Source organism: Curcuma longa, chromosome 14, assembly GCF_044706935.1.
Source record: "Curcuma longa cultivar G26 ecotype Majalengka, Jawa Barat chromosome 14, ITB_CL_G26_1.1, whole genome shotgun sequence".
Classification (NCBI taxonomy): Eukaryota; Viridiplantae; Streptophyta; class Magnoliopsida; order Zingiberales; family Zingiberaceae; genus Curcuma; species Curcuma longa.
In genome coordinates this window covers 2,659,405-2,675,117 of record NC_133874.1, presented here as the reverse complement: position 1 = coordinate 2,675,117, position 15,713 = coordinate 2,659,405, and the positions used below count along the sequence as shown (strand labels likewise).

Here is a 15,713-nt window from a genome sequence, read left to right as displayed (position 1 = left end):
AGAGTTCAAATAATGTTAAATTCTCTATATCAGCATTGTTCTTTCAATTTGCATTTATTTATCTTATTTCCACTATGCACTAACAAATATTAAATATCTACTAAGCTAACAAATTTTATAAGATTTGCATTTGCAAGAACAAATCAAAAGGATTTTTTAAATATGTTTGCGACTATTCATTCACATTTAGTCACATCACTGATCCTAATATCATATCCCTCCAAATCTACAACTAAGTTCTACTCTCGTGAAAAAGAAAACCCCATAGACGATCAAGTCAAGCCTTCCCCTTCATCCTAGCAACTGCTTCACCCCTTCTTTGGTGGGGCACCAACATTTCAGATCCTGTAGAACTGGTCCACACCAATAGATCTTGCATGCATTCAGGCAGCAATAGAGTTTCTAAGTTCACGCTCGAGAACAAGCTAATAGGATGAGGTGATAAAATTTCCCATAAATCGTGCTTAGCTCCTTTGATTGCCCCCACATCAACAATCAATTGAGACAATTTCACCGTTACACCATTGCCCCGCGGGTTCCTGAAAGATAATAGGATGAGGTGATATTATGTGCTTATCTTCCACATCAACAATCAATTCACAACTTTATTATTTCACCTGTATTGTTCATTTTATTTGAAGAGGTCTGTCAATACTGTATTAGTTTTAATATAGTGTCGGTACGCCATGTACCAACATCTTACAAAAACTTGCTTGATGGGATTTTATTTGAGCTGATCAGGTTAAATCAAGTTCATAGAAGTTGCAATATATGTAATAACTTACAACGAAGGAAATCAAGGAAGTCTAGTCCGAAATAGTTTTCTTCTCTCTATGACCTCTTCTCTTTCATTCCCTTTTCAGATGTGTTCAAATCTTCTCTTGAAGATCGCTAGTTATTATCACGTGCGACTAATCCTTGGAGATCCTAACAAACTATAAGTTCAACAATGACTTTTTGTAATCATAACAAGTTTAGCATAAACAAAACAAAATCCGTGATTTACAAGCAGTTATAAAATTAGATATGTAAACAAGTGAGCACCTCTATAGTAGATTCTACTGACGGGCAATAATCAAGATATTTTTTCAGGTTCTGGTTGTTGGCCTTCCTCAAACTCAGAATCATAATACTCACCACTCCACAGTTTGGCTTGCCTACGATGGTCCATGTCTCCTTCAGCCTATATTATGATAGTTTGAAGGTAATAAAATTTTCTTTTAATGAAAATAATAGGAAATTCTCCATCCCAGTAAATTTGTTTACAAAAGGGATTCACCTCTTCAGGCACTCCAGTATCTGGCACCCTTGACTGGAACTGTACACTTGGAGCATGTTCAATTTTTGAAAGATAATCCATCAACATAATTCTGCCAATGGAAATGTAATTGTCAGAAAAAAGGTAAGGAATGAATAAGGAAACAAAAATAAGTTTGACTCTAGCAGCTGTTTCAGAGTGTCCTTGATGATGATTCGGTTTTGGAGATTCTCCTTATTGCAAGGCAAATCATACATGTTGTGTTCCATATCAGGAGAACTTGATTGTTGTAATGAAAATATAAAAACAGTTTTACGAGTCTGATCCCCAGAGCTTCAAATTAACTTACAATGGGGTCAAAGGAAGCTAAGATCAAGTGGAGAAGCTCTTCAGACCATTTGCCAAAGTGTTCCGTGCCTGACCAAATTGCTAAAATGTACTACTAGAAGTACTGAATCATTAGTTGAAAGAATTTAATATATTCCAAATCAGTATGAATTGGTATTTATAGGCTTTCATAGTAGCATAAATTGGCCACCTGCTGTCAATTGTCAAGGACATTTCAACCCCTTGTCCTCTTGCTTATGCTAGGCTGCTAGCATTGTTATTCTATTAGACACCTTAAACCCATGTGTAGATTCACAGATTGCCTAAGTCATTACTGTTGGGATCGAGGCCTTCGCTAGAGGGGATGAATAGCGATTTTTGTTCTTTCTCTGCGAGATTGTTAGCGGAAGGAAAGTAATAATAATAAAGCACAAAGAACAAACGCTAACCCGGTTCGATTTACTTGGTATCCACCTCAACGGGATGACTAATCCAAGGATCCACACACGCAGCTGACGATTCCACTATGAAAACAACCTCCTTCTCGAAGCACGCTTCGAAGGCGGAGAAACCTTCACAATAGGGTTTCTTCCTCATACAAGATTTGTAGTGAAGTTTAGAAGGAAGAGAAGTAGTTTCAACAATGTAAGAGAGCAATCAAGAAGATGAAGAAATCAGATCTCTGTGCTCTGCGACGTTTACCGCTCTTTTTATAAAATTCAGTGCACCAGTTGACTGCTCCTAGGTCAGTCGACTAATGGGCTTCAACAGCAATTAAATATGCATTTAATTTGTCAGTTGTCGCTCAACGGTAGTCTACCAGTCAACTGCTCCAAAGACAGTCGACTGGTCCCAATCGACTGTACCACTCGACTGATTTTTCTGTTCTTGGCTGTGTGTTATTCGGATCAACCCCAATCGACTGCTGGCAGGGCCAGTCGACTGCCTAAGCTGAAAACTCCCTTTTTCAACTTCTTCTTTATCCCTTAGCCTTGACATAAGTCTTCAAACGCCTTCCACAAGCCTCGTGCACTTCCTTGCACTCGCTTGAGACGTTTCCCTCAACTTTGTCGTGCTAAGTCTTCTCTTGCCAAGAGGCCTCGCCTCCGGGACTTCACCTTTGCCAAGAGACTGCGCCTCCGGGACTTCACCAAATACCAAGACTTCATTCCTGGACTTTCCCGTGAACTCAAGTCACACATGTTAGATCAACAAACATTGCCTAACTTAAACTGATTCAGCCAAACATTAAAATCCAAATCACTTGGGGAAAATTGCCCCAACAATTACTGTTGAACCAAACCTGACACTTTGTGATACCAACCCTAGGTTCACATAAAAGCAAGACATTTTATGCCTGTATCAGTTGTCCCCTTCGTTGTGTTTTGGAAGAGATTTGAAAAATCCATACAAAATTGAATGATTCTCTCTTTGATCAAGTATTTCCAACTAGCCCAATTCCTTTTTGAAAAAAAAGTTTTACCTTGCTACTGTCACGGCCTTATCTCCACGACTGTAACCCTTGTGTCTAGGATAGAAGTTCCCGAGACCTCCACTAGAAATTCATCAACTATATCCAATCCTAGTAGAGTATCAGTTAAATGCTCCTAGTTAAGATGACAGGGCTGAGCCTTTTTTACATCCATCTACATTGTATATTTATAACACCTATGTTATCACATTCTACAACCAAGTGCATAACACTCTCCTTCTAAGCTAGTTCAAAGATATCACATATTCTGGAATCATTCTCTAACACTCCTCTTAAGTTAGTTCAAAGATATAAAAAAGACTCAGCTCGTTACAATTGTACTCAATTCTTAAGACCTTCTATAGACATTTTATAGATCTATCAATCAACCACTGAAGCTCACAAATAAAGCAATGAACTCTTTCGATTACACATTTTCCTTTATTATTTTAGTTCTTATGTAAAATATTAGATTTGAAGCAATGTGCATGACCCCTTGATTGTCAATGGACAGCTTCATCGGCTTAATTGGAGATTATGCAACTCAGTCATCAATAATTTGAGAGCAGGAGCCATTGCATTATATTCCACCTCTACAGTTGCACAACTGTCATAGTTTGCTTTTCAACAATATCATATTTCTTGCCAAGGGAAAACAATAATTTGATGCAAATTGTGTATCCATGGCAGAACTTGCCTAATTGCACTTGTATACCCTAAAAATTTAGAGATGGCCATGATCACGATAGAAGGCATTTTCCTAGAGCATTTATCACGCTCATAGTAAATGAGAATAGCCAAATTTACCAAACCACATCAAAAGATTGCTTGGAGGTGTCTCTTCTGCAAGATCACCATAAAGGAAATCATTCTTAACATCCAATGAGTAAAACAGCCACTGAAATATTGTTGTTGAACTGAGAAAAAGTCACAGTAAAACAATCTTAGCGACAGGAAAAAAATATCAAGGTCATCATCTTGATAAATTTGAGTGTATCTCCTAGTTACCAATTGAGTGTTCAATTTATTCATGATAGCTTCTGATGATATCTTCAACATCCACTTAGGTTCAATTGTGAATTTGCTAGGAAAAAGAGGAATTAGAAATGCAAACAAGGAAAAAAAATTAATTTCAGTTTTGAATTGTAGTTGAATTTGGTAATTTGATATCTAAAGGCAGTAGTATTTTTTAGTAAGGTAATCAATTGGTGATATTATTTCCTCATGTAGTTAGTATGGAATCTAAAAGGTTGTTATTTCAATGTATTGGGTATCCCTCTTCAGTGTGTGAGGTATAGCTATTTCATTCTCTATGAGTTAAGCTAGGTTTGTGATGCATCATGTAGGAAAGTGGATAATAGTCTTTTGGGCAAGGTTTGTTCAAGTTGGTGAAGTTCACAACATACTCTGTTTACATGCAGTTTCTTCAACATTGCCACTTTAGCGGTTAACCAACCAGGTAAGGAACTCAATTTTCACAAAAAAAAAAAAATCCAACCTCCAAGGGCTTTTGTACCTCTTCATCCATTATATTTGTTGCTCCTTGGCACATTCCAATGGCATATTGGTCAGATGAATAATTGGTATTCGCATGAAGGTGATGCTTGATGCTTTGATCAATACCTAAGATATTCTCAATGAACCAAGCCAAAACTTCCATAGAACTCCCTTAAAGCTAAACAACTGCTCATTCTGTGATTTATCTACAAACCAAATTATTTAATCAACTAACCAGGGATCAGCTCCTCTTGAGGTTGTAAGAACAATTCTAACCTCTTGATGAACCTCTCTTCAACCTTGAACTTAAGTTTGCATTTGCTGTTTTTGTCTTCTACTTCCACAGCTAGGATATTTAGAACTTCCCTGATCTCTAAGAATGAGGTAGACTTATACATCCTCAATGAGTTGTGGTAGAATACTAAAAACATTTCTAGATCAGCTCAAACCACTCCCACCACAAGTGGGACCATGGAATTCATCATCTGATAATAAGAAGATTACAACCCTCACTTACAGTCTCCTCCCCTACAGGCTTATCAAGAATCACATTATAGCCTGAGGGTAAGTTTACTACCAAGAACTATAGCCTTGGAGTTTGAAAATGTGTCTCCTCTAATAGGCCATATCTAACATAATGGTTCTAAAGGTTCAAACTCCACTCCTGAAACCCAACTAATGTTAAACTCATTATATTCAAGTTGACTCTAATGTAGCAGATCTTGTGGAATGTGCTGTGACATAACATGACGAGGGGTCTGGTCAAACTAGCATCCTTCAAACTAATAATTCTCCATACAAGCTTTGATCATCAAAGCATCCTCATGGTCTAGCTCAACGCTAACCACCTTTACCTCCTAAGAACAGGAAGTTCAGGCAAAATGTCCAGTTCATAAATAAGAGGGGGCTTGAGGAAATCTCCCATCCTCTCCATCATCAGAGGCCTTCCAGCGATCAACTAGACTTGTGGAATCACACAATATCGATACTGGATAATTTCTAATTAGTTCTCCCCTCAGCTATTTTCTGATAGTTCATGCTAGACAGTTTTATAAGAAGCACACCATCCATTGTTGCGCACTGAACTCGTTTTAACATCTTCCTGAATCCCTGAAGGTCTTCAATGGATTCTTATATAAAGAATGCAAAAACAAAAGCTTCAGAATTGACTTAATGTTGTCATGAGTATGGTAGGATGGGAATCTTACACTTGGCGACCTGCAGTAACAAATCTTTTGTTAAATTTTAATAAGGGCTCACTTGTTCCCTACCTAGATGTCATCAAGTTGCCAACATCCTTTCACCCTATTCTCCTAACAAAGTAGAGTTCAAAGCTAAAACAATTGCTCTTTTTGTAATATTAGGAAAAGAACTTGATAACCAACACTATTCAAAAAGACAAACTAAGACCATAGTTGAACTCCCTACACTCCTAAGAGCATATATGGCCTTTGACGGGTAATAGGGTCACCAATAGTTTTGGTTTAAAATTATTTAACGGCCTTAACAAAGTAGACTAGAAATCTCCATAATCCTAGTAACACATCAGGTTTTGGTTTGGCAATATAGGAAAGATAGGACCATGACTTCATTTTGGCACAAAATTACATTGTTCAAAAACACAAACAATAGGTCTCCCCACTACCAGGAGCATAAATCAAGTTTTAGATGAACAAAATGAACAATATAGGATCATCAAGTAGTCATGTGCTATGATCAATTTGGGTTGCCATCATTACAAGTCCCTATCTAACATTTTGGAATTTGGAAAAAATGGCATCTTGTTGAATATCTAGAAAGGCTTGTGTAACTTAGGTTTCTTCTCCACCTACACCAACTCACACCTTCTCCGTCAACATCTCCCTAGTTAAAAACAATTTGCTCTCATTCTACTTTTTCATTAACTCTGCTTCAGAATCTGTGCCTCTTACTTCCTTAGCTACTTTCTTCTTATCCTTTTAGTCCCTTGCTACCACCAAAGCATCCTTGAAGTAGTTTATCATTGTTGTCTCTACTAGATGATCTACTGTTGCAGCATTATGGAATCCCACACCAATTTATATATAGTAACTCACTCAGATTGGTTAGCGTTAATGCTAGTCCTGAGGAAAATAATTGTCTTATCATCAAAGGTAACATGCAAACCTACCCCCGTCCACTGATATGTCCCATATGGGAACAAATTCTTACATATTCTGACAGGGGAGTTAAGTCGTGTTATGCTGGAAACTTCCTCTTTAATCTGACTTGTGAAGCTCCATGCTCAGCTTCATTCCCACAGATGACACTAAACTTTTATGGTCAAAATATAACCACAGTTACATGGATCTGCTCAAAAAAGCTTAGGATGGGTTTACAACAGTATAAGACAAAGGAAGTTAAGATCAAGCTGAGTATCAAGTGAGGGGAAGTCCAGAAGTCTCCAAAGATTATTCACTGAAGTGCTTCTCGCCTTTCTGAACTGTCATAAATCATAATATCCTCCAGAAGCAAACTAAAATAAATAAAGAAAATGCCATTGGATCATTGCTTGACAAATAATCTTTCCTCATAATGGGGTAAGTATTCATAAAATTTAGAATGACATATATTAGTCAAGTGATGTTATCATAGACACACGTCAACCTCATCCTCCAGCTTAAGCTATTATTCTCAATCAGTTATGTGCCTAAACTCCTCACATGTCTCCAATTGGCCTCAGCAGTTCGTGTTGAGTGATGTTATTGTTGAGTGAAACCTGGTGATTGTTGATGCTGACTTTAAGACCATACTGTGCCCTAAGATCATCTCATATAATCGAGATATTTTGTCTGCATGATTAATCAAGCACACAGATATAATAATACAACTGATTCTACACCAATTATAAAGAAACACTATTTTGTAGGTACGAGGGATCTGTCTCCTTATCCATCACACCTACAATGATGGATTCAATTTGTTAACTATGAATTGTACAAGTCATCTTTCAATATTTTCGTACCATCTTACCTATTTTCCTCATTTATCAACTAGTGGCATTACAGTTACTAGATTGCAAAAAATGATTTCATTTTTCAATTTCAGTTTTCCAATAAAAGAGGATAGCCTTCTCCACATTCTACACAATTTTTTTTTGTATGTAACTAAAAAATTCAAATATGTATATAGAGAATGGCAAACAATGATTTGATTTGATTGGTATATTACTTCTGCAAGTTGAAGTTTCAGATGCAGTAATAGCTGACATTTACCTAATGTTTTCCAGTTCTTTTGAAGAGTTTTTGTTCTCCATGCTTCTTGGTTGAATATGAAGATTATAGTCAGGACCAAAATACTCGTAGTATTCATTATAAGGCAATTTATTGTCTGGCTCCACTCCAATTGCAACTGCTGTCTGCAACAAGTTACATTGTGCATCAATAAACAGCTTGTTGCCAGTAGATTCAAGTGAACCAAAACATATACAAAACACAACCTCATAGCACCAACAGCGAGCAACATTGCGCATGGTATACCCACCACCTCCTAAAACCATCATGGGCACATTGAAGGATCTTAAATATCGTAGACAATCTGCATGGCCTTTCACAGACAAGTTGAAACAACCTAGCCTGTCCCCTGCCAATGAATCAGCACCACATTGAAGAACCACTGCATCAGGTCGATAAACCTCCATGACCTTTTGGATGACAGGTCTAAAAAGTGCCCGGAAGCTATCATCATCCATCCCATCATTTAGAGGGACATTTAGAGCATAGTACTTTCCTTGCCCAAACCCAACATCCTTTATATGGCCAGTTCCAGGAAAGAAATCCCCATATTTGTGGAATGACACAGTCATGACTCTGTCAGTTGTGAAAAAAGCCTCTTCAACACCATCTCCATGATGGATATCAATGTCCACATAAAGTACACGCTGTCAACTGAACAAGTTAGCCATACTACACATCTTTACAAAGGCAGATACTGCATACAGTCATCTTGATCAAAAGATATACACAAGTACCATTTGTTTCTATTGTATAAATATTAAAAACATAACAAACAAACACAGATCCAAAAATTGATTTATGATTCATGTCCCACTAATAGCTTCCAAGAAATAGACACACAAGAAACACTGAGTCAAGCAACTATCTATATTAGGACTTGTCGGTGCAATCATGCCCTTTTGATTGGGATTGATCATGGTTTTGATGCTTTAGGCAAAGATTTTAAGTTAAAGATCATTGTGGATCTAATATGTGCATGAAGTCATACAAACTTGATGCAGATATACATGGTGACTTGACACAACCAATGTGTTGATGGTTTGATGGCTCAAAGGTTCATAGAGTTCAAAGAAGGATGGCGTGACTACAGGACGAGAAGCATCAAAGCAATGATAACACGAGAAGGCTTGGTAAGATTCCAAGGGAGTTGAGAGCATAAAACTTGTTCACATAGGCAAGGGTAGACCACTCAAATATAACGGACTCGACTTTAGAAATGATCGTAGTCAAAGTATTAGTCGACTACTACATTGTCACCCATCAATTTGCTAATGAGTTAATTGAGGGACGTTCAAAAAAGAACATCTCTTATGTCCAATTGACTAAATAGTTGACTAGTGCCCCACTAGTGTAAACCATGATTAGAAACTAGACAATGCTAAAGCCGTTAAGTATCATTAATCAGATAAAATTTGACAGCAACCATCAAACTCAATGTCAACAATCGACTAATGTGCAAGTGACCGTTGGAGTTGACTTTGCTTGTCAATAGTCAATTGATAACACTGATCAATCAACTATTGATCAGCAAAGATGTTGTTTTCCTATGGTTGGATTGAAGTTAAAGTTGAAGTCACAAAAAGACCCTAAATATTCACATACTTGTGTTAGAGCTAAACTTGCGTGTTTTCTTTTGTGCTCTTATTTTCTTGTGTGCTTAACTCTCATTCATTATAAGAAGTGGTCCTGTAAGAGGTTTCTACGCCTCCAATTGATTACCAAGAAGGAGAAAATTACTAGGATTTACAAGGGATGATCCACCTGAAGGATCAAGATTGTAATGTAAGAACTGGAAGTTCCAAACCATATTAAATCACCGAGTTTGGTTTGCTTTTGTGACTTTGCATTTTGGTTGTATTCCAACTGCATTTACATGTCTTTGTAGAACCAATCGGAAGCAAATGAAAGAAGGTTATTTACCCCTCCCCTCTAGTTGGCATCTAGATCCAACCGGAATCAGGGTGAATAAATGGTGGATAAATTCAGCAAATTGGTGAGTTTGCTCGATGATAACGTGTAAAAAAATTATAATCTTGATACTTTGCACAAGTACGAGTGCATACATATCCAATTTAACTTATACTTCTAAGAATGTACGATTGATGAACAAAGCTTTGGCTGAATAAAGCACACAAGAAGCATTTATTTTCAGGTCTAAATACAATTTTGCAATGGGAAGTATAGTTGTGACCTTGTGTATAAAAGGAATATGATAAAAGTCTTTTAAGCAAGTTTTTTGCATGTCAAGTAATCATTTCAAGCAACAGCAACCAAATCTTTTCCCACTAGATCAGGTTGGCTAAGTAACTATTTCAAACTACCAAGAAAATTGTACAATATAGAAATTGCACCATAAATACCATTTCTGCTTGTTGCAGTAAAATTAAAATAATATCAGACTTGAACGGCAGGTGTAGGAAATCTAACAAAAATTTTCCTTGTTAATATAATTACATCTGGGAATAAACTATTTGGTCAGTTCTTGTATTATAATTACTTTAGTATGACCAAATTAACAATATCATAATAGATAAGACATGTTGGCATACAGCCTTCAACAAACAGATACTGAAATACACAAAGGAGAACAGTAGGAGTTAGAAAATATTAAGAAAAGGTCAAAATTGGTTAGATGGAGCAATATTGTTTAAAACATGACTAATTGTGTGCACTTAGACAAAAACACCAATGTTCTTGTGAAAAGTAGTCATAGACAAGGTATCAACCTGAATCATGCCACCTGGCATGACTGCAAAATCTTGTTCTGATCTCACAACGGTACACGAAACTTAATAGTATCGGTTAAATTATCCTATTTCGCCCACACCGCATGATTGTTCCCTTGATTGGTCACACATGGTCTCAATTCATACGCATGCTCCCAATTGGCATCAACAAAAGAAATTGAATTCATTTCCTTTTGTCGATCACGAGAGGAGGAGCTCACGAAAATAGGAGTAGAGATATAAGTGGAGCCTCGAGGAATTAAAGGATAGTACCAAACTACCAACAACAATGAGTAATGCAAGAAGGCATCAGAGACAACAACAATTCAAAGGCAGCACATAGACAAATCAAATAAGAATGAATAGAGAAGACCTCTTCAGCATCGCTGTCATGGTTGCAATGGGGAACAACAGTCATCGGCGTTGCAACCAAAAACATGGTTTAAAATTTCGAGTCATGTCGAAGTTTTAATTTACTATCGAAACGATATCATTTCGACACCCTATTGTGTCATCTAAATACGATTTTGATACTTTTTAAATATAAAATATACTAATTAAAAAATATTTTTATTCATATTTAATTACTATAGATATTTTCTATTGAGTTATATTTGAGATATTGAATGTTGAGTTTATATTTTGGTATTATCTCATAAAATATTTTATATTTATCAAGTAAATATCGATTTAAGAGTAACTAAAGTCCACCATGTAGACATGGCACAATCAAGTAGGTTAAAACTAGATTTAATTTGGATTTATTTTGATCAGTTTAAAATTAAACCAAATTTATATATAGAATAATTTAGTTCATTAGTAATAGTATATTTTATAAAATTAGAAAATATATTATTTTTTTATCTTTCTTAATAATCAGTCTCTTATATCCTTAAAGAATATTTTTTTTCCTATATGTTTACCTTGTGGATGTATGTAGAAGGGAAAAAGATAATCATAAGGTTTTTTTTCTCTACTTAACTTGTGATGTGAAGAGATGGAGAGAAAAAAATTAGCCATCATTAAAGAGGTTAAAGAGATTTTTTTTCTCTCTATTTACCTTCATGGACGGATGGAGAGGAAAACTTAATGAATAGAGGGAAAAAATTAATTGATTAAAGAGGAAAAATATTAAGAAGGAAAAAAATAACATGGGAAAGGAATTACCTATTTAAAAATAAAATTTCTATCTAAAATTAAAAATTGAAAAAATAAAACAATAAAAAAGAAAAATATATATATAATATAAATTACGAGGTCAAGGCAGCCACTATGACCTTGTTTGTAAGGCCGCCGCAAGGTCATGGTGCCATTATCAATGTCGGTGGATAGGTAAAATGGTAAATTCTGTCTTTACCGACCGACATAGGTCGATACTCAATTCCATGGTCGAAAGTGGGAGCAAACATTAGCATTGTCACAAACTCCCGAAGTCAAGAACTCGTGATTTCTCGCAATTTAGGAATGTTATATCAGTTTATAACACCTTTACAACAATTAAATATTTTATATTACATTTATATTATATTAATTATATTTAACAAAAATATCAATTATATTATATAAAGGATAATTATGAGTTATATAATAAATATATTTATGTATCAGTCACATATAATTGTTATATACAAGGTTCAAAATCTCGAACCGTGTCAAAGTTTCAGTCTTTGACTGAAATGATTGTCGATATTCCGATGCATAGTGTCAATGACAAATTGGATGTTAAAGGATGAAGGAGATGAAGCCTAGGAAGGAGATATTGTTTGGATCAAGTATCGATAATTTACTAGAATAAGACGTTTCGATCGTTTCACTTAGCACGGTACAAGATTCCATAGTTATATACAACTAAGTTATATTACTATATTTATTTGTTGTTGATGATTTTATTTTAATTAATACCCTAACTTTTAATGATACATAGGTAGATAAATAGCACCAAAAAAACAACCTAATGATCTAACTTGAAAATATACACATCAATCGATTTCATTAGTGATGTTTATATTGTGATATAATTAGGCATGCTAGTGGAGTCACACGCCTTAAGCAAAATCATATTTGTGGATACTAGGACATTTCAAAGTGTTCAAATGTCCCTTAAGAAATTTGTCATGCAATAACAAAGCACTTGGTGCCAAAAGAAATGTCAAGTACACATAACAACAATACGAAGAATTTGATAAAAGAGCTTTTAGAGAGCACATCTCTAATGAATTTAAAGATTGTGGAAATATACCCATTCTTCGTATCCCCCAAGGTGAATATGAGTAGAAGCAACAAATGTAAGAAGAAATCAATTGCTAATTTTTTCCATTTTCAAATTTCACCTAATTTAGCAAACAATGCATAGTAAAGTAGCATGGTGCCTAGCATCCAAAAGTCTAGTCTTGATATCCAACCTTAAATTTAATATTCAACCTCCAATTGGATTCTATTATGCAAGAAGCAATGAAACCCACACAGGTTACATTGATGTGCAATAATTGCACGGGACCTATGCAAATGAGCTTTAACAACTTTCTACTATATTACAATAGAAAAGTGATATTACACAAATCTGTTAATGCAACTGTAGAAAATCGTAATGCATATTACATATATACGTGATGCATATTGTAGCTTGAGATATAGGTGTAAAAGATATAATGAAGGTGAACAGTAACAATAGTGTCAACTTCAACAATGCCAAAGAGCTAATGGAGTAAGGGCATCTATCATTGTTCTAAACACTATGTGCAATATACACGTTGCTTTGATTATGGTGGGCATTCATAAACTTAATATAGCAAAGAAGGTAGTAAAAAAGGGCAATCGTTAACAAAAATCCTTCGCAATCATTATTGGATTCTTCATAATCATCATCAAATTCATTAATTAATGGAGAAATTTGTTGATCGGAAGATTCTATGTTTGCAAGTCACTTACTCCTATTAAAATCGTCCAAGAAAAAGGTAAAGATTAGGAACTAGAAAACTTCTTAGTACCGTAGCACTACTAACTGTAGAGAGCAACAAAAAGTTGTTATATTTATTAAATTTGGGATTACATTTTAGATTCTTGTGGCAGTATAACCCTTATTCAGTGTTTAGCGCACATCAACAAAGACAAACAATTGTAGATGGGCACCGTTTACCATTTTCACAAAGCAATAAATGAAATCATGAGGCACCAATGATTATCAATCAATATTATATAATAACTAAAAGATGAAGGGGAGCCCTGCCGTAAAGTTGTTGTCATGTGACTTTATGATCACAGGTTTGAGTCGCGAAACAATCTCTTGCAATGCAAGACAAAGCTATGTACAATAGATTCAATGTGGTCCAACCCTTCCTTAGGACCCACATTGGCGAGAGCTTGCACCGAACTACCATTTTTATAATAACTATAAGATAGGATAGCCAAATAGGAAAAAATGATCAACTAAAAATTACATAATTTTTTTTAATAATAAGAAAATTTTAATATTAATATTGATAACATAACATATTATACTATTTTATTATTTTAAATTATTACCTTAATCTAACATATCAATACCAATGTAATCTAGCTACAAATGAAATTCTATAGTGATCCAAGTGTAATATCAAAACTACAATCAAATAAATAGTTACCTATTGAGGCTAATAATGAGAGTCAAATATTTTGATAGGCATATGGTTCTTTTGGCCATTCTCTTGTGGTGTCATGCACATCAAATTGGAAGCCCATAAATATAGAATAATTTATTATTATCCATTATCAACACATATATAAGAATATTTTAAGTTTATTTGCCTATTTATCTTACAGTTAAATGATGGTTACAATATAGAGGAAAGACCTTGAAACTAAAAAAGGCTACAGTACAAATTCTCTTAAACCACATCTTCAAGTAGCTGCAAAGAAATTGGTGGATATGCAATTGGTATAGTACTATCGAACAACCTGACCAAAGTAACAAGGGTTCAAAAGTGAGATGGAGTTTCTAGATGAAGATAAAATAAATGAAATGGCTTTTCTAAGACCAACAAAACAAATGAAACGCAACTAAATTAAATAAAACTGTAATTGCCTCTAATTACTACTAAATCTCGAAGTTGCATAGAAGCAAAAAAAAATCAACACTAAACATCGATCATTAACAATGAAGCAAAAGCATAATCTATGACGGAAGATTAACGGGAGGAAATGTAGAGTCAGCTTACCCTGTGGTACTTGAGGAGCTCAAGGATGCCAAGGACAATATCGTTGACGTAGCAGAAGCCGGAGGCCTCGCACTTCTTGGCGTGGTGTAGTCCGCCGGCCCAGTTGATAGCAATGTCCGCGTCTCCACGGTTGATCTTCACGGCGGCGCCGATGGAGCCGCCGGCAGAGGCCTGGCAGAACTCAAAGAGGCCCTCGAATACGGGGCAGTCCTCTCCAACGTTGAACCGCTTTAGCTGTCGAGCGGACGCAGAGGCGGAGGCAGAGTCGTACGCGAGTTGCCCTTGCGCGGAAGCGAGGGCAGCGGTGGCGGGCGAGACGGAGGCGAGGAAGTCGACGTACTCCTCGGAATGAAAGCGGACGATGTCGGTGGCGGAGGCAGGAAAGGGGCGGGAGATCTCCATGAGGCGGTGGAGGGCGTAGTGCACGACGAGATTGTGGGCCATACGGATGCGGTGGGGCTTCATCGGGTGGCCCTGCCCGTAGTAGTAGTCGCCGATGGTGGGCTCGTAGAAGTAGCTCACCCGCCGCCTCTGCCCATCCCAGCACGACGCCGAAGGCAGCGACGCCCCATCGGCGCCGGTGGCTGCCGATGACAAGGCCATCCAGACGCAAATTGCCTGGCTCTGGCTGGACTCGAGCTACGTAAGAAGGCAGAGAAGACGGCAGATTTGGGTTGCGACCTGGTGGGTTCGGTCTAGGGTTTAAATAGCAGGTCAATGACGGTAACTTTGCATGACCATTAGGATTGTTGGGAAGCTAGGAGTGAACAGATGTTAACTTGAAAATTAAATTGCAGTAACATTCATAGTACTCGAAAGATTATTTGTGTATGGATTTGGTTGGTCATATCAGCCCTCGGAGAGTTAGAGTAAAGTTGTAGTAGTGAATAAAGATTTAAATTTTGACGAAATTGAGATAATATCTTTCTCCGTCATGATCAATTGTAATTTTTTTATTTACCTCTTTACAAATGATCATAAGACCGA

The 15,713-nt window shown here is 36.3% G+C and overlaps 1 protein-coding gene across 3 annotated transcripts; it reads right to left on the bottom strand.

Moving 5' to 3' along the window:
- Positions 1-650: 650 nt before the first annotated feature.
- Positions 651-15,329, bottom strand: LOC141845025 (histone deacetylase 6-like). Of its 3 annotated transcripts, XM_074733030.1 has the most exons (6): positions 14,727-15,329; positions 8,011-8,451; positions 7,787-7,929; positions 1,280-1,370; positions 1,045-1,183; positions 651-935 (listed from the first exon to the last, which is right to left on the bottom strand). In XM_074733030.1, the coding sequence occupies exons 1-5, from the start codon at positions 15,327-15,329 to the stop codon at positions 1,076-1,078; spliced, it is 1,386 nt and encodes a 461-aa protein (XP_074589131.1). In that variant the 3' UTR covers positions 651-935; positions 1,045-1,075. The 3 variants fall into 3 exon arrangements, with proteins under 3 accessions (XP_074589131.1, XP_074589130.1, XP_074589132.1); XM_074733029.1 differs by lacking the exon at positions 651-935 and having other exon boundaries at positions 955-1,183; XM_074733031.1 differs by lacking the exons at positions 651-935; positions 1,045-1,183; positions 1,280-1,370 and adding an exon at positions 3,853-3,899.
- Between the last annotated feature and the right edge of the window lie 384 nt (positions 15,330-15,713).